Raw genomic sequence first — 17,453 nt, 5'->3', positions numbered from 1 at the left:
GTTATGATAACACAAAAATAAACTTTTTTTTGTCTAATAGAACTTCCTAATGAAAAGAAAACACTTCATAAATCCACTGTAAACAATATATACACAAAAGAAATCTAAATCCACAGAAAAATTGTCAAAAAGACGGAGCGATTATCGGACACGTCTGTCAACTGCCCCGTCACGTGACTCTCTCATTGAGTGTATGTTGTTTTACGTCCCATTCGAGAATTTTTCACTCATATAGAGACGTCACCATCTACCGGTGAAGGGCTTCAAATTTTGACCTTTACTTGGCACTCATACCCATTGAGCAGTGAGGGATCTTTATCGTGCCAACGCCTGCCGTGACACGGGGCCTTAGTTTTTAAGGTCTCATCCGAAGGACCCGCAACTTTAACTTCAAAGTGCTGATCGCATGGCGAAGGAACAGTTGCTACCCATTTTTTATCGACTTAAGTCAATCGCGGCCGAGATTCGAATTCACGACCTCCCGATCATGGAGCAAGCGCTCTACAGACTGAGCTACCGTGAACGGTCAACTTCTGCTATTGACCAATCAGAGTAAGCGATTGAAATAGAGAATGCGAAACAATATTGAAAGTCGGTAATAAATTCAGCAAAAGTCTGATAGTCTACAGCCTTCATTTTAGACACGCCTCCTTGTCGTCTGCGGTTGAATAGTATTATTTGTGCCAATGTGATCTCACAGAGAAGGGACCATGCATCTCCTTCATTTTGTCTTCTGTAAGTCTGTCGTATGCTATCTGAAATTCATTTTTATACCCCCGCCTCCGAAGGAAAGAGGGGTATACTGTTTTACCCTTGTCTGTCTGTCTGTGTGTCTGTCCGTAACAAATTTTGGTCGCAGTGTCTCAGCAACTACTCATTGCAGACGCTTGAAAGTTTAGCACACTCTTTGTTTAGGCATGCCATATGGTGGGATTCATTGTTTTACAATTCCAATGTCAACTTCCTGTTTATCCGTGCGTCTGTCCGTACCATACATAACAAATTTTGGTGGCACTTTTCTCAGCAACCACTCATTGCGGACGCTTGAAATTTTAGCACACTCTGTTTAAGGATGCCATATGGTGGGATTCATTTTTGTACTCATCCGATGTCAACTTCCTGTTGATCCGTGCGCCTGTCCGTAGCATACATAAAAAATTTTGGTTGCAGTTTTCTCAGCAACTACTCACCGCAAATGCTTGATATTTTAGCACACCCTATGTTTAGGCATGCCATATGATGGGATTCATTTTTGTACGAATCTGATGTCAACTTCCTGTTTATCCGTGCGTCTGTCCGTACCAAACATATCAAATTTTGGTGGCAGTTTTCTCAGCAACTACTCATCGTAGATGCTTGAAATTTTAACACAACCTTTGTTTAGGCATGCCATGTGGTGAGAATCATTTTTGTATGAATTCGATGTCAACTTCCTGTTTATCCGTGCATCTGTCCGTACCATACATAACAAATTTTGGTGGCAGTTTTCTCAGCAACTACTCATCGCAGATGCTTGAAATTTTAACACACTCTTTGTTTAGGCATGCTATATGTAGGGATTCATTTTTATACAACAATCCGATGTCAATTTCCTGATTATCACTGTCTGTCCGTAACTGAACTTGTGTATTCACATCAGAGCGGGGGTATTAGTGAGCATTGGCTCACACACTTCTTGTTGAAGTAATTGTTCAAGAGGATAACATCATTTGTTAATGGTATTTGATGTACCCTATTTCTTCTCATCTCCTGTAAGGTTCTGTGGGCATGAGGTGTCACTTCTTCATTCCACGTTAGATCATATAGCTCAATGAACTTGCTGGCTTTTTGCCACCATATTAGAATCACCAATTTTAAGGACATTTCCTTTCATCATTCCAGCACACTTCTTGAGAGAATATCCAATCTTTAAAGCAAGTGCCGAGGTTTTGTATTTTGTTGTTTCTATGGAAAGTCCTGAAACTTCTTTTGTGTTTTGGACAACAATATCAATTTTTACAATATCTATTAAAGATGAAAGTTCTGCATCATCTGTTCCTGTTCGCTTTCTCCATTTGCTACATATACATTGGTGATGAGTCAATAGATGGGCCCTTCCGGACTAAGATTCGCCTAACTAAGCACCCCAACTTTGTCGCATTAGTGGGGGTACCCCATGATGGTTCTGGCAGCCCCTTGTCATTCGTAGGTTTGACACCAGAGGAAATGAGCCTATGCTAGTTAAGGGACTTGGAAATCAGTCAATTTTTTGACTGGTTAGACGGTGGTGTAGTTCAAGAGGAAGGTGTGATGTTCCTTGCAGGTCCCGCAATTAAAAACTATTGGCTGCATAGGACGGCCTTCACATTAGATAAGGACAAGGTCCTTTGGAAGGAGGTGGGGAGGGGGTGTGAAGACTAACATTTAGTCGTTCCTGAGGAGTTGAGGAATGAGGTTCTACGCCTGTGCCATGACGTCCCAGCAGCAGGTCACCAGGGCATTGATAATGGATAGAATATCAATGACAATTTATTATCAGGAATTTCATGTAAGTGAAGAAAATTTATTAGAGTAATTAAAAGAAAATGAGTAAAGGTTTCCATTCTTAAGGATCTTATTAAAATCAATTTGCTTTAGAATTTTGAAAGAAATAGTAGAAAACAAATCGGCAACAAAAGGTTTCCTAAAGACATAGATCATTCTTTTTTCTAGACAAGCTATCGTGTATGACTATGAGGCATATACCAAATTCCGTGGCCCCATTCTTAAACTTTTCGTTATCGATAAACAGAAGTATCATTTCATATGACGCATTCTAGTCCTACAAATGCAAAAAAGATATCCTTATTAATTATATTCAGTTACCTGTAGCAATCTTGGCATTAATAATAAATACTTCCGACCTATGAGATTGCTTGTTGGGTAATGTGTCTTTGAAGTATACTCTGCTGATTCTGATGATGAGTTGGGGGAAATATTTGAAAAGAAGCCCGACATGAATCCAGTGTTTCTGATAGAGTCAAAAGCAAGTAAAAGTCCATCTCCAGATCTGCGTGAAAGTTCAGACCTTGAAAATTGTCAAAACGAAGAGAACTCTATCTCCAACCCCTGACCATACAGATGCACTTGAAGGTGAGTCTTACTCAACTGTCCTGCTCTTAAGAAAGGTATTTTAGATTATTAAAGCAAGAGGTTCATGACGTATTTTGAAATTGAAGTCTATCTGTTTTTGTATGCAAGACCTTGCTGAGCGTTGTTTTAGCTGTTTTCATTTTAATACAACTACTTACAAGCATGGGAATAACAAGCTTTTCTTCATACCTGTACTGTGAAAATGTACTATGTGTATTTTTTCAGGGAAAGTGAAAAAGAAAGCAAGAAGATCGGTTGACATCATGAAGACATTTTTCACAGAAGCTATTGAAAAGAAAGAAGAAGCAATTGAGAGGAGACATAAGGAGAAAATCAACTATTAATTCCCTGGTCGGGGTTTTGAAAGACTTGCTCAAGAAATAGAACCTGAAAAAGATAATTGACAGATTGTGCCATGTAAATTTGCTAACACAGATAGTGTTTTATAACTTTCGAATTTGTTCATTAAGTGGTTGTGTTTGCCAATTTTATACCCCACCTGTCATGTCTGTCTTATGTCCTTCCACCTTTCTGTCCCTTACACAGTTTCAGAGTAAGTTGTAATGATATTCTGCATATATTTACCGAAATTTATACAAAGTTACATGATTTTATTGGTGAGAGTTAAACTGTGGAATTATTTTTTACCTTTCCCTTTGGCATGTATTTTTCATCTTGCAATACGATGTACTTTGGGTGGACATTCATGTACTGTCAACATATCTCTCATTACATTTTGATGACACAATAGCAGACATGTCAGGGTTGCATTTGCGATTTATCTTTTGTTACAGTGTATTCTTTTATTATTTTTTCCTGAATAAATGTTTTGTTATTTATTTCCGGAATAAATGTTAAGTCTATAGTAACTGTGTGTTTATTTTAGAAATAAATTTAAATATATAAATATAAATGATGCAATAGTTAACTTATATAACAAAGAGTTTATTTTCCCGTAAGTAAATAAAATCTTTGTATTATAAAAATTTCCATGTCAACTGCTATATAGTATGCACAAATTTAAGAGTTCCGATTGAAAGGGGGGGGGGGGGGCTATAGTACAGTTCTTGTTCTGTCTGAAGAAAAAAAGACCAATTTTCACCAAAAAAAATGAATTTTACTCAATAAGCTAGCAAAAAAGATAATTCTTTTGAATTTTACTCAAAATTGTACATGATGCACATCCAAATCCAAATTACATTCTATTTGTAATATTAATTCTCTTTTGTAGACCGCGTGCATCATTCTTTAACAATGCATTTCTATCATTTTCTTCCAGAATAACATCATGTTCATTTTCATTTATTAAGTCCTCCAACAGGTCATGTTCAATGATACATACGTTGTGCAAAATACATGGAGCAACAAGTCTGACAAACCTCTCTGATTGATTTCATATAGCTTTAGTCGCCTGAATCTTCCTTTCAGCAAACCGAATGCTCTCTCAATGACTTGTCGCTTTGATGAGAGTGTCATGTTAAACTGTGTCTGTTCTTGTGAGAGATGGCCATTATCCCTGTATGGAGTCAGAAGCCATTCTTTTAATGGGTATGCTCCATCTCCAACTAAGTGGTAGCTCCCATTGTCACAGTTATGAAATCCTTCTTTCCATAATGATGAGTTTCGTAGGACCTTAGCGTCATGGACTCGACCTGGCCATCCTACATTCACATCAATAAATTTCAGATCATCTATACAAACACCTTGAAGTACAATAGAATGAAATTGTTTCCGATTAAAATAACATTTGGGATTTTGAATAGGAACCTGAATTGGAATGTGGCTCCCATCTACTGCTCCAAGTATATCTGGAAAGTTATATCTTTCCATCTTATCAAATCTTGTAGATATATCTCTGAATTCATCATGCTTTGGCCATGTAATAAATTTGCATAGACGCTGATCACACATTATTTGTCTTTTGCATCTTATAAAACTGTGTTCAGTTACACCAAACCTATCACTTAATTATTGTACACTTTCTTGAGAAACTAGGTATCTGACAGTCATCAATACATTTTTTTGCAATGGTATGTGGGCTCTTCCTCTGGGATATGCCTCTGGCAATACACCTGGATACTGAGATAATGATTCACAAAGTACTTCAAACGTCTCATGGGACACTTTAAAGGACTGCCTAAATGAATCCGGCAGGTATCTCGGAATTGTGTATTCAAAATACTCTAGAGATTTTATCCTTCTTCTCTAAATCTAAAATGAAGAAAAAATGTGCATACTAGATTCACACATTTAGTATATGACCCCATATGTGCACAAATAAAGCCATTATCTGATAAGAAAACACAGAAATAATTATGATAATCAAAATCAAACATAAAAAGTCCTTTACGACTCGAATTTCCTCCATTGTTTACATTCGATAGGTATATGTTTCTATAGATAAACTTTCACTGATATATCAAAACTCTCACCCTGTTGATAGCCCATATTTCTCAAAAAAGATGTTTCGATATCATCATCTTCATCATCGCTCAACATTACATCTGTAACTTTTGCCACAGCAGTTGTAACAACAACGGGTTCCTCCATCTTTGTTTTTACACGTTTTACGCCGGTTTATTTGATTTGCCAATTCGTCGGTTTTACGCCGATCTTGGACAAATGAAGTCCGCCCATTATGATGTTCCATGAAGTCTTTGAATTCCATTCTGATGAATTGAGGACCGTTATCGGTTACAATCTGTAATGGTAAACCATGTGTTTCAAACATCTTGTGAAGACTTTTCATAATTTTTTCGGTTGTGGTCTTTGTCAAGATATCAACTTACAACTACTGTAATAATCCACCACTACAAATCTCCTGATGGTAGAGGTCCCAATAAATCTGCACCAAGTAACTGCAATGGTCCTTTTCAAAGTTCAGTACTCTAACAGGCTCTGGACTGGATGTCTTACTCACCACTTTTCACGCATGACATCTCTTACACATCTCTTCAGCATCGCGATCCATTCTAGATCACTTTACTTTTGTTCGCAAATGTTTTTTTTTTATTACTACTATTCCTGGGTGTCCCTCATGAGCGATTTTTAAAGAAGTGTTACGTAGAGTTTCAGGCAGTATTGATTCTAGTTCCTCGTGTATAAAACATTTAGGACTAAGATCTAAAAACACGTAAGAGATTCTGAATACCTTTAGATATAATTAAACCCATTAACTATTCCGAAATACCACTATGGAAATTAATAAAACCAAGTGTAGATACATCTTTAACTGAATTTCAGAAATCAGAGACAAATCATCTTGTTTTTAACAGAAATAAAACATTCTAAGAATTTTTCAGTCGATATTTATACAGATGGTTCAAAAGATAAAAACAAAGTGGCAGCAGCTGCAGTGATTGACAAAAGTGTTTTTTAGCTCACCTGAGCCGAAGGCTCAAGTGAGCTTTTCTGATCAAAATTTGTCCGTTGTCTGTCGTCGGCGGCGGCGTCGTCGGCGTCGTTGTTGTCGTAAACTTTTCACATTTTCATCTTCTTCTCCAGAACTGCTGGGCCAATTTCAATCAAACTTGGCACAAAGTATCCTTGGGTGAAGGGGTTTCAAGTTTGTTCAAATGAAGGGCCACACCCTCCTCCAAGGGGAGATAATTACGAAATAGCAAAAAATTAATGGCATTATTGAAAAATCTTCTTCTCAAGAACCAGTGGGCCAGGAAAGATGAAACTCATGTGGAATAATTGTCAGGTAGTGTAGATTCAAGTTTGTTCAAATCATGACCCCCGGGGATAGGGTGGGGCCACAATGGACGATCAAAGTTTTACATAGGAATATATAGGAAAAATCTTCAAAAATCATCTCCTCAAGAACAGCAAAGCTATGATTGGTCATATTTATATGGAAGCATCCTCAGGTGGTGTAGATTCAAGTTTGTACAAATCATGACCCCTGGGGGTAGGGTGGGACCACATTGGACGATCAAATTTTTACATAGGAATATACAGGAAAAATCTTCAAAAATCTTCTTCTCAAGAACAGCAAAGCTATGATTGGTCATATTTATATGGAAGCATCCTCAGGTGGTGTAGATTCAATTTGTTCAAATCATGACCCCCAGGGGTAGGGTGGGGCCACAATGGACGATCAAAGTTTTACATAGGAATATATAGGAAAAGTCTTTAAAAATCTTCTTCTCAAGAACAGCAAAGCTATGATTGGTCATATTTATATGAAAGCATCCTCAGGTGGTGTAGATTCAAGTTTGTTCAAATCATGACCCCCAGGGATAGGGTGGGGCCAAAATGGACGATCAATGTTTAACATAGGTGTACATAGGAAAAATCTTCAAAAATCATCTTCTCAAGAACAGCAAAGCTATGATTGGTCATATTTATATGGAAGCATCCTCAGGTGGTGTAGATTCAAGTTTGTACAAATCATGACCCCTGGGGGTAGGGTGGGACCACATTGGACGATCAAATTTTTACATAGGAATATACAGGAAAAATCTTCAAAAATCTTCTTCTCAAGAACAGCAAAGCTATGATTGGTCATATTTATATGGAAGCATCCTCAGGTGGTGTAGATTCAATTTGTTCAAATCATGACCCCCAGGGGTAGGGTAGGGCCAAAATGGACGATCAATGTTTAACATAGGTGTGCATAGGAAAAATCTTCAAAAATCTTCTTCTCAAGAACAGCAAAGCTATGATTGGTCATACTTATTTGGAAGCATCCTCAGGTGGTGTAGATTCAAGTTTGTACAAATCATGACCCCCGGGGGTAGGGTGGGGCCACAATGGACAATCAAAGTTTTACATAGGGATATATAGGAAAAATCTTCTTCTCAAGAACAGCAAAGCTATGATTGGTCATATTTATATGGAAGCATCCTCAGGTGGTGTAGATTCAAGTTTGTTCAAATCATGACCCCAAGGGATAGGGTGGGGCCAAAATGGACGATCAATGTTTAACATAGGTGTACATATAAAAAGTCTTCAAAAATCATCTTCTCAAGAACAGCAAAGCTATGATTGGTCATATTTATTTGGAAGCATCTATATTTATATGGAAGCATCCTCAGATAGTGAAGATTCAAGTTTGTTCAAATCATGACCCCCCCCCCCCCCATTCCCTTTTTAGGGGTAGGTTGGGACCACTTATGCATTTAAGCTTTTCAATACTAAACTGATTTTTCCTTTTTTCCTAGCCACAGTGCTCAGGTGAGCAATGTGGCCCTTGGGCCTCTTGTTTTTCTACACGGCTTCCTTATGGAGCAACTATTTTTACAGCAGAAGCAAAAGCCACTCTGCTTGCTTTTGAATATATTAAATCTTCCACTGATTACAAATTCACAATATACTCGGACTCGCTCTCGCTTACAATCGATAAAAAATATGAACATACAACCATACATTATAGATATATTAATTCAATATTATCATTTTGCTCATCAAGGTAAAGTAGTAGACTTTTGTTTTTTATTCGAAGTCACATTGGCATCCCTGGAAACACCAAAGCTCTTTTACTCTTTTTGCGAAAACCAGAGAAACGATCTTATGCGTGCCAAGGGGGTTGTAATCCTTGTAATCCATTTAACGTCCCATCCGAAGGATATAATTTAAAAAATATGAAAACAGTTAAATTTGTAATATAAAACAAATTTTTAATTAAAATATATAAATTGAAATCTTAACGTTAAAATCGGGTTTCCTTCAAGTAATGTAAAATTGTTTAAGTATTAATATTTGTAAAAAGATCAGGCATTATTTGCACATTATTAAATAGTCTGCTTCTTACAGGCGAAAAATCAGTACATTCTAAAAGTATATGATGTATAGTCATTGCACAGTCGCAAGATATACATTCAGGTTGGTGTTCCCTGGTTAGTAAATGCGATTGAGTAAACCTTGAGTGTCCAATACGTACTCTTGATATAATGACTTCATCCTGACGTTTCAGGCCAAAATCAGATAAACAACAAACAAACAAACAGAAACTTTCCTTCTGCTTGATAGACATTGCTTTTGAAACAGAATGTAGAGATATAGATTTCACAAAATCCTCAGTATCCATCTGTTTGACTTTCCTCTCATTTATTTTTGTCAATCGTGATAACGGATCTGCTACATTGTCCTTTCATTTGATATACACAACCTAAAATCGATATGGCTGTAGACGCAACACCCATTTACTGATCCTTGGACTTGGTTTATACTTTGCTGGATAAATGTATTCCAAAGGCTTATGATCTGCAAGAAGTTCAGTCATTCCCATAGAGGTACATATGAAAACGTTCACTACCCATATTATGCCAAGCGCTTCCTTTTTTGTTTGAGAGTAACGTTTCTCAACATCTGTAAGACTACTTCTTGCATAGAAGATAATACTTTTTTTTTTCATTCTGAATTTGTAGCAAGACAGTTCCAAGACCAACAGTACTGGCATCTGTAACAAGTTGTGTTTTTCGCTTCAGTATCGAAGTAACCTAAAGTTTCCGCATTTGCCAACTTTTCTCTCAACTTCCTCTACAGAAAGTAGAGGCAGAATCCAGATCTTCTACCAGAGCAGAGTATCATAAAAGGGTGAGCGCCCAGTAGTCCGATAATTTGTGGCCACATATCAGCAACCAAAGCAAATAATTTCCGAAAACTACTTTTTTTTCTTCAAAAAATGAAGTAGTACTATTTGTAATGGCTAACTTCGACTGGGAATAGTAGTTCGTAAGGGGAGTAATTTCTGCGCATGACGTGTACAGTAAACCACCCGAATAAACTCTATGTGCCTAAAATTACTGCAGAGACGTGTAAGTATGACATGCATGGACCACCAAATCAATATAGACACAAATATATTTGCATGAACCTAAATAATTGAAATACCTCAAAAACGGACAGACGGACAACAGGTGATCAGAAAAATTTCACTTGAGCTTTCAGCTCAGGGAAAGCTAAGGTGAGCTAAAAATTTAACATTACCATTTTGAAGGGATTGCTTGTTTTCTCTAACATATTGGATGAATTTACATTGTGTATTTTGATTTTCAAATATGTTTTTGAATTAATATTTATAAAACACTCGAATGAAAGCTCTGACGATGAAGCTAGAGAGGAGTTTAAAATGTTCACGTTTTCAAGGTTACCTAACTGTTTTGCACTTCAATGCGTTGTTTTTTCTGTTGAAGAGTAAATGAAGAATGACTAGAAGTAAGTAAGTTTTATGTCTGATTTTTTTCAAACTCTTATTTTCTCTTGAGTTGTGTTATTTCCCATTGAGTACCAGCGACATTGTAATTTTAAATTGCCAACGATTGTCCCCAGTTCCCGGATGTAACGCAAATCCAATATCCCCTGTCTGGAAGTCATTTCATGACTTGAGATGCTCCACTTTATGCTTAAGATGTTGCAATTATTACGAAACAATTAACAATAAATTCAGGAAGACCTTTACCCATTTCACATTTTTTTTTCATGTAGATCATGGAGACGTATTTTTTTTGTGCACAGCGAGAATGAACAAAAAACAGTAGACGACTTTTTCGAGCCCAAAATTTACTCGATGTCGGAGGCCTTCGCCCTGCCTTATGGCACAAGACACTCACTTGCTCCTGTGCAAGTGTAAAGTATAAGTTAATCTCAATCTCTCTCTCTCTCTCTCTCTCTAGAGAGAGAGAGAGATCTGGAATATGTGTGTAATACAGATTTTCAAAATTTAGATTGGAGATATCACGGATGTGTCTAGCGGCTCAGAAAGAAGGGAAGTCCAGATATGAATGGGAGGAAGAACAGCCCCCCTTACCCCAGAGGGCTAGGAGGCTGAGCCAGTCGATGTTGATCTCTATACACTGTTAAGTGTATACAGCCAAACAATGATTTCAGTAATCAAAGATGTTACTCCTCAACACTGTTGACCAAATTTGAGGTAATGAATTAAGCTTTACCCTTATAATTTGGAGTAAACCATAATAAATACTGCAGAATAATGATAATGAATTCTGTGCATATATATTCTGATTGAACATGCAAGAAATTTTATAATTTAGTCATATCATTTTTAGTACACGGAATTTTATCTTCGTTAACAGATTTTGCTCATTTGTTGAGTCTTATTTTATAAGAAGAAACATGCAAATTTACTATTCATGGCTCCAACATTCGGATTTTTCGGCTCTATTCGTCATAAAGAAAACTAATACAGACAACGAAGTTCTGCAGCTGAAAATGTGAATTCTCTGATATATATATATATATATATATATATATATATATATATATATATACGAATACACATAAAAGATTTAGGGGTGAATAATATAAAAACTACAAATGATCACTAAGACAAACAATTCTTGACAAAACCTCTAATTGTCACCCTTTCTAAGGAAGAAATTCTTCAAAATCATATGTCAGTTTTGAATATTTTTAATATTCCAAACAACCAAAATGAATTCGAATTACCATATTTATATTGGATTCCGAAACTTCATAAAAATCCTTACAAACAAAGATACATAACGGGTTCCAGTAAATGTTCAACCAAGCCTCTATCTTTACTCCTCACTAAGATATTAACAATGGTGAAGGAGAAACTTCAAGAGTACTGTGCAACAATATATTCGAGAAGTGGTGTAAATCAGATGTGGATACTTAAAAATTCCAAGGAACTTTTGGAAAATTTGAAATCACAAGATTTTACCAAAATCAACAGCTTAAAAACTTACGACTTTTCAACTTTATACACAACCATTCCCCACGATAAATTAAAGTCCAGGCTTTTTGATATCATTGACAGCTGCTTTTTCAATAAAAATGGAACTCGTAAATATACTTACCTTGTCATTGGTCATTTGCAAAATTATTTTGTTAAAAAACATTCTGATTGTACACACAAGTACTCTGAAGTTGACATTTAAAAGATGCTTGAGTTTCTGATTGACAATATCTATGTGGTTTTTGGAGACCAGGTCTTCCAACAATCTATTGGAATTCCTATGGGTACCAATTGCGCCCCGTTATTAGCAGACCTTTTTTTGTATTCATATGAAGCAGAATTTGTCCAAAAACTTGTACGTGAAAAGAAGAAATCACTTGCTGTGGCGTTCAACTCGACATTTAGATATATCGACGACGTATTGTCAATTAACAATGGCTATTTTCATTCTTATGTCGATACGATACATCCTGGTGAACTTGAGATAAAAGATACCACAGAGTCCGACACATCTGTTTCATATTTGGATATTTTACTTGAAAAAGACGTTAATGGTAATCTAACAACCAAGCTTTATGATAAACGTGATGACTTTAACTTTTCAATCGTCAACTTCCCTTACTTATGCAGCAATATACCTTCATCACCTGCATACGGGGTATATATCTCTCAGTTGATTCGATACGCAAGAGCATGCTCTACGTATGTACATTTTCTAAAAAGAGGTAAATTATTGACAAATAAGTTGATGAAACAAGAATATCAGCTGTCTCGTCTAAAGTCATCATTTCGTAAGTTCTATGGTCGATACAATGACCTTGTCAGCAAATACAATTTATCATTGAGTCAAATGCTGACTGACGTTTTTCATACTAATTGTTAGGCCACTATTTACACACTGAATTGTCGACGGATTTTTCCGTTATTTCCCGATCATGACAAGGAGCACACGGCGGGTGTGACCGGTCGGCAGGGGATGCTCACTCCTCCATGGCACCTGATCCCACCTCTGATGTTTGGAGGTCCGTGTTTGCTCTGCTCCTATTTTGTATTGTATAATGGGCTTTTGAGCTTGAATACTGTTCGTTATCTCCATATATTTCATTCAATGCAGCCAACAATACAATGAGAAAAAATTGCTAGCAATACAAACAAATCAAAAGAACACCAGGAGTATTTACACGATCCACACATACAAACAAAAACTGTCTAAAATACAAATATTATAAATTTTTTTTATTTTGTTAAGAGGAGATATTTTCTTCTTTCATGGACACAAAATTAAATTCTGAAAAAAAAATCATATATATATATATACCTTAAGCAACAAGATTAAAGGATACAATGTTTCGTTCATCAGGGGTTTTTTATGCACAGAATGAAAAGCCAGGTTTCCCAAATTTGGAAACCCGATGGAAACATATGGGAATCGTGACATCAGTAGTTTCCATATAGTTTCCATTTTATGGAAACCACATAGTGGTTTCCAAGTAGATTCCCGATATGGAAACGATCAACCTGTGGTTTCCCGAAAATTTCCCAATATGGGAAACCGCGGAAACATGCAGTAGTGGTTTCCACGTATATTCCCGATATGGAAGCAATCAACCTGTAGTTTCCTGCATGTTTTACAGATATGGAAAACACGTATGCTCTGGTTTACACCTATTTTCCCGATAATAGACATTTTGGAAACGTGTATCAAAAGAATAATAAAAAAAAACTGTCTGTGTAATTCTCTGTAATAAAATTGAACATTCTGTGACAAATAAAAGATTTTTTTTAACATTTTAGTCTCGGTAAAACTCATAAAGACACGTGAATTGGAATTAGTAGTAAGAGAAGATTTAATACAACTTTTAATTTTAGAAAAATCAGTGTAAACTGTTCAGATAAAATTCAATCATTGCGCTGACCCTTGTAATCGCGGGCACCTGTTCTCACGTGCCACAGGTGGAGACACGTGTAGCGAAGACACCTGCGACTGTGTATTTTTTGTATATTCTATGTGATTTGAGAGGGTTTTCTACCTAAGGGGAACAAAGGCCTGTGGTCAAGCATGTACATACACATAGTCTCCACAAACTCAGTTTAAATTTAGGTGATAATTGCTGGCCATTGATTTGATTTTAAAAAAATAATTTAAATTATCAAGTTTTACGTAGGAATACATAGGATAAAATCTTTGAAAATCTTCTTCACTAGAACCACTGTATCAGGAAAGATGAAACTTATGTTGAAACATCCTCAGTTAGTGTAAATTCAAGTTTGTTCAAATTATGACCCCCGGGGTAGGACGGGGCTACAATGAAGGATCAAAGTACATAGGAAAAATCTTAGAAATTTCTTCTATTCAAGAACAGCAAAGCCATGATTTGTCATATTTATATGGAAGCATCTTCAGGTAGTGTAGATGCAAGTTTGTTCAAATCATGACCCCCAGGGGTAGGGTGGGGCCACAATGGGCGATCAACATTTTACTAACAATACTGATACATATGAAAGATCTTTAAAATTCTTCTCAAGACCAATATAGTCAAAATTGGTCATAATAATATAAAAGCATCCTGAAGTAATGTAAATTCAATCATGACACTCCCCCTCCCTCCCCAGGAGAATAAAGGGGCCATAACAGGGGATCATAGTTATACGGTAAAACGCGTTTAGTACGAACACGGATATTGCGAATTCACGGATATAGCGAAGTTTTATTGGATCCCCAGCTAAATAAATTTGACTAATTCCTTATATGGATATAACAAATTAAGGATATAGCGAAGTAATTTCACAGGTCCCAGTGACTTCATTATAACTGAGTTTTACTGTAAAAAGGAAGAAAAGGAATATATCAATAAAAATTTTCTTCTTAAGAACAGCAATGCTAATATGTATCATATTAATTCAAAAGCATCCTTCGAAAGTGTAGAATTCATCCCCCCCTCCCTGTGAACCACTTTTATATTTAAACTTTTAAATACTGAACTGATTTATGCTTTTTCCTACCCAAAGTGCTCAGGTGAGCAATGTGGCCCATAGGACTCTTGTTTATTGTTGGTCTTATAAGTGAAATCAGAATGCAATACAGTGTAGTAACTGTACATAATATATTCTTTCAGAGGGAAGAAAATTGACATTATAGGAGAACCAGTTAACTAAAGATGTATGATGAATCAAGATGTGATTATGTGGTAAGTGGTAATTAATTCAATCATAAATAGGCATGTATGACAATTGCATTAAAAGAAAAGAACTTGATTCCAATTTTAATTGGAATGTTGAACTACCAGCTGCAAATTACAACAGGTTAGGCATAATAAAAAAAAAATGTTTGTTTACGGTTACCCCCCCCCCCCCCCAAACCCAATATCTAATTGCCAACCCAAATTTCTTTTCGTTCTAGAAATCCATAAGTCACTCATTCGTCAGTTTAACTTTTACATGCATCTTAATTGGTCAAGGGTTTGAATCGAAAGTACTAGAAATAGTTAGTGCAACATGGAATTAAAGAAGAAATACAAGACAGTTTTTTTCATTGTGTGGTAGCTGTAAGGCAGTTGGCAAGAAAGATATTGTCTATCGCCCATGTGGCAAGCCCAAACTAAAGTAAAGCATCACACAATGGTAAAACTGTTTCGTATTTCAACCAATTCCTGTGAATTTGTGTTTAAAAAAATTCAATAAAATAAAAAAAATCCTACCTACCAACCCTATTTTATTTCAGCATATAACAGTTAACAAACATATTTTTTTGTTTGGCCTTATGAAATTGTATGGCTTGGAGTCTTTTTCACTTCTCTATAAAATTTTCTGTCTGGATGATATCTAGCATAATATACACATGCAGTGAGGATTTTAGTTCACCCGAGCTAAAAACTCGAGTGAACTTTTCTGATCACCTTTTGTTTTGTCTTTTGTCCATCAAACTGTCGATCCATCAGTGAGCTTTTCACATTTTCAACTTCTTCTCAAGAACCACTATTTTTAACCAAGGCTGACACAAAGTAAGGATATTTTAAATTGTACAGAGGAAGCCCCCCCCCCCCATTTACCCCAAGGGGAAATGATTAACTCTTTCAGATATTATTGATGTAACGGTTGATTTTGCGCATACTAAAAGAACACGAAACGCGCACCATACTTTAATAAACCGATTGTCTATTCATAGAGTTTCTGTTCTTGCGCCAGGTATTTAATTTTATTTAGAGATTATATTATTAAAAACTTTATAAAAATTCTATTTGAATATTAATTTAGTTGTTCTCTGTTTTTAATTAATTTTCAGTGCAGTGATTTGAATTTATAAAAATATTATTTTGTTGAGTTAATCTCTAAGATTTAAACTGGTTTGTCAAGTTATCTATTAATACTCACTGTGCTGACGCCCCTGTTATGAACTGAACGTGTTCGATTGAGTTTGAGAGTGATGCGTGTTACGGTAAGAATGTTTGTTAATCTTATGTTTTATTAAACTTGAATTATACTAATTATTATATCTTTTTATCGTTAATATAATAAATACCGGTAATTCTGTTTATTCAAATGTAGAGACCACACGCGCAGTAAAAGTACGAGTGAGTGACTGGGTGTGGCATTGCCATATTTTGGTGGTATGTGTTCGTTTGAATTTAAATTCATATACTGATTCTTTTATTTTTGTTTGTGTGTTCTATTGGTAATGTGTGTATATATTTTTGCTTGTTTGTAGCTCATTGCCAATTTGATAATTTAATTTAAAATAAAGAACCATAAAAAGAACTTGACTTTAGTCGTTACAAATGGCGTCGTGGACATACAATTAAAAAGAAATCTTTTGGCAATGAGTTACTTCTAGGCCCACACTCGATGACAACTTCGGAATTCTGAAGTGCCTTTTGCCTTTGTCGACGTTAAGCAGACTACAGTGCGATTTGATTGACGTTTCTGATATCCCGAGCTCTAAGTTCAACTACCAGTTAACGAGTGCATTCGCCAAAGACTTTGAGTTTGGTTTATGTTCAACGGCAACGCAACGGACATCTGAGTGTTCCAAACAACGTCCCTTGAGGTGACAAAAAAACTTCACCTGTTTGTAACTGTGCACTTAAACAATAAGAATTGTGTAATTATATCTGTGCATTCGTGTATTAATCCACTCTTTCAAAAATGTCTACTAAGAGGGAAGTCAAAGAACTTCTTGAACTTGAAAAAGAAAACAGTTAGAAAATGAAATAACAACACTTCACCAGAGGTTGAAGAAAACTGATAGTGCTTTGAGTTTGAAAGAAATAGAAATGAAATATAAAAATGAACCAAAACCAAATAAAACTGTCTATGTTGCGAGAGAGAAAAAGATTGCAAGGTTGTGTGGTAGACCTGTGAAAGAGAGTGACCCCGATGTAGCAGAATGGTTAGATGATGCTAGGAAACATTTAAAAGTTATTAATGAAGATGCAAAGATAGATTTTTTGATGGACAATTTAGGTGGTCAGGCAAAAGATGAAATAAGATTAAGACCTAGAATGGAAAGAAATACATCTGACAAAATTCTAGATATCATTAAAGATGTTTTTGCAAGTACAGAAACTTTGGGTGCGTTGCAAGAGCAATTCTATCAAAGATATCAGAAACATGGCGAGTCGTTGCAAAATTACTCTTTAGCATTAATGAAATTACTCGACAAGATCGTGGCAAAAGA

General features: G+C 35.9%; 1 protein-coding gene across 1 annotated transcript; it reads right to left on the bottom strand.

The window, feature by feature from the left end:
- Positions 1 to 4,337: 4,337 nt before the first annotated feature.
- LOC133179972 (uncharacterized) lies at positions 4,338 to 5,304 on the bottom strand. Its single transcript, XM_061314623.1, has one exon. The coding sequence runs from the start codon at positions 5,020 to 5,022 to the stop codon at positions 4,417 to 4,419; it is 606 nt and encodes a 201-aa protein (XP_061170607.1). The 5' UTR covers positions 5,023 to 5,304; the 3' UTR covers positions 4,338 to 4,416.
- Positions 5,305 to 17,453: the final 12,149 nt, after the last annotated feature.

The sequence above is a fragment of the Saccostrea echinata genome, unplaced genomic scaffold (genome assembly GCF_033153115.1).
Source record: "Saccostrea echinata isolate AGI-Se365-2 ecotype Australia unplaced genomic scaffold, CSIRO_AGI_Sech_v1 ptg000005l, whole genome shotgun sequence".
Classification (NCBI taxonomy): domain Eukaryota; kingdom Metazoa; phylum Mollusca; class Bivalvia; order Ostreida; family Ostreidae; genus Saccostrea; species Saccostrea echinata.
This window is presented reverse-complemented; position numbering and strand designations above follow the sequence as displayed.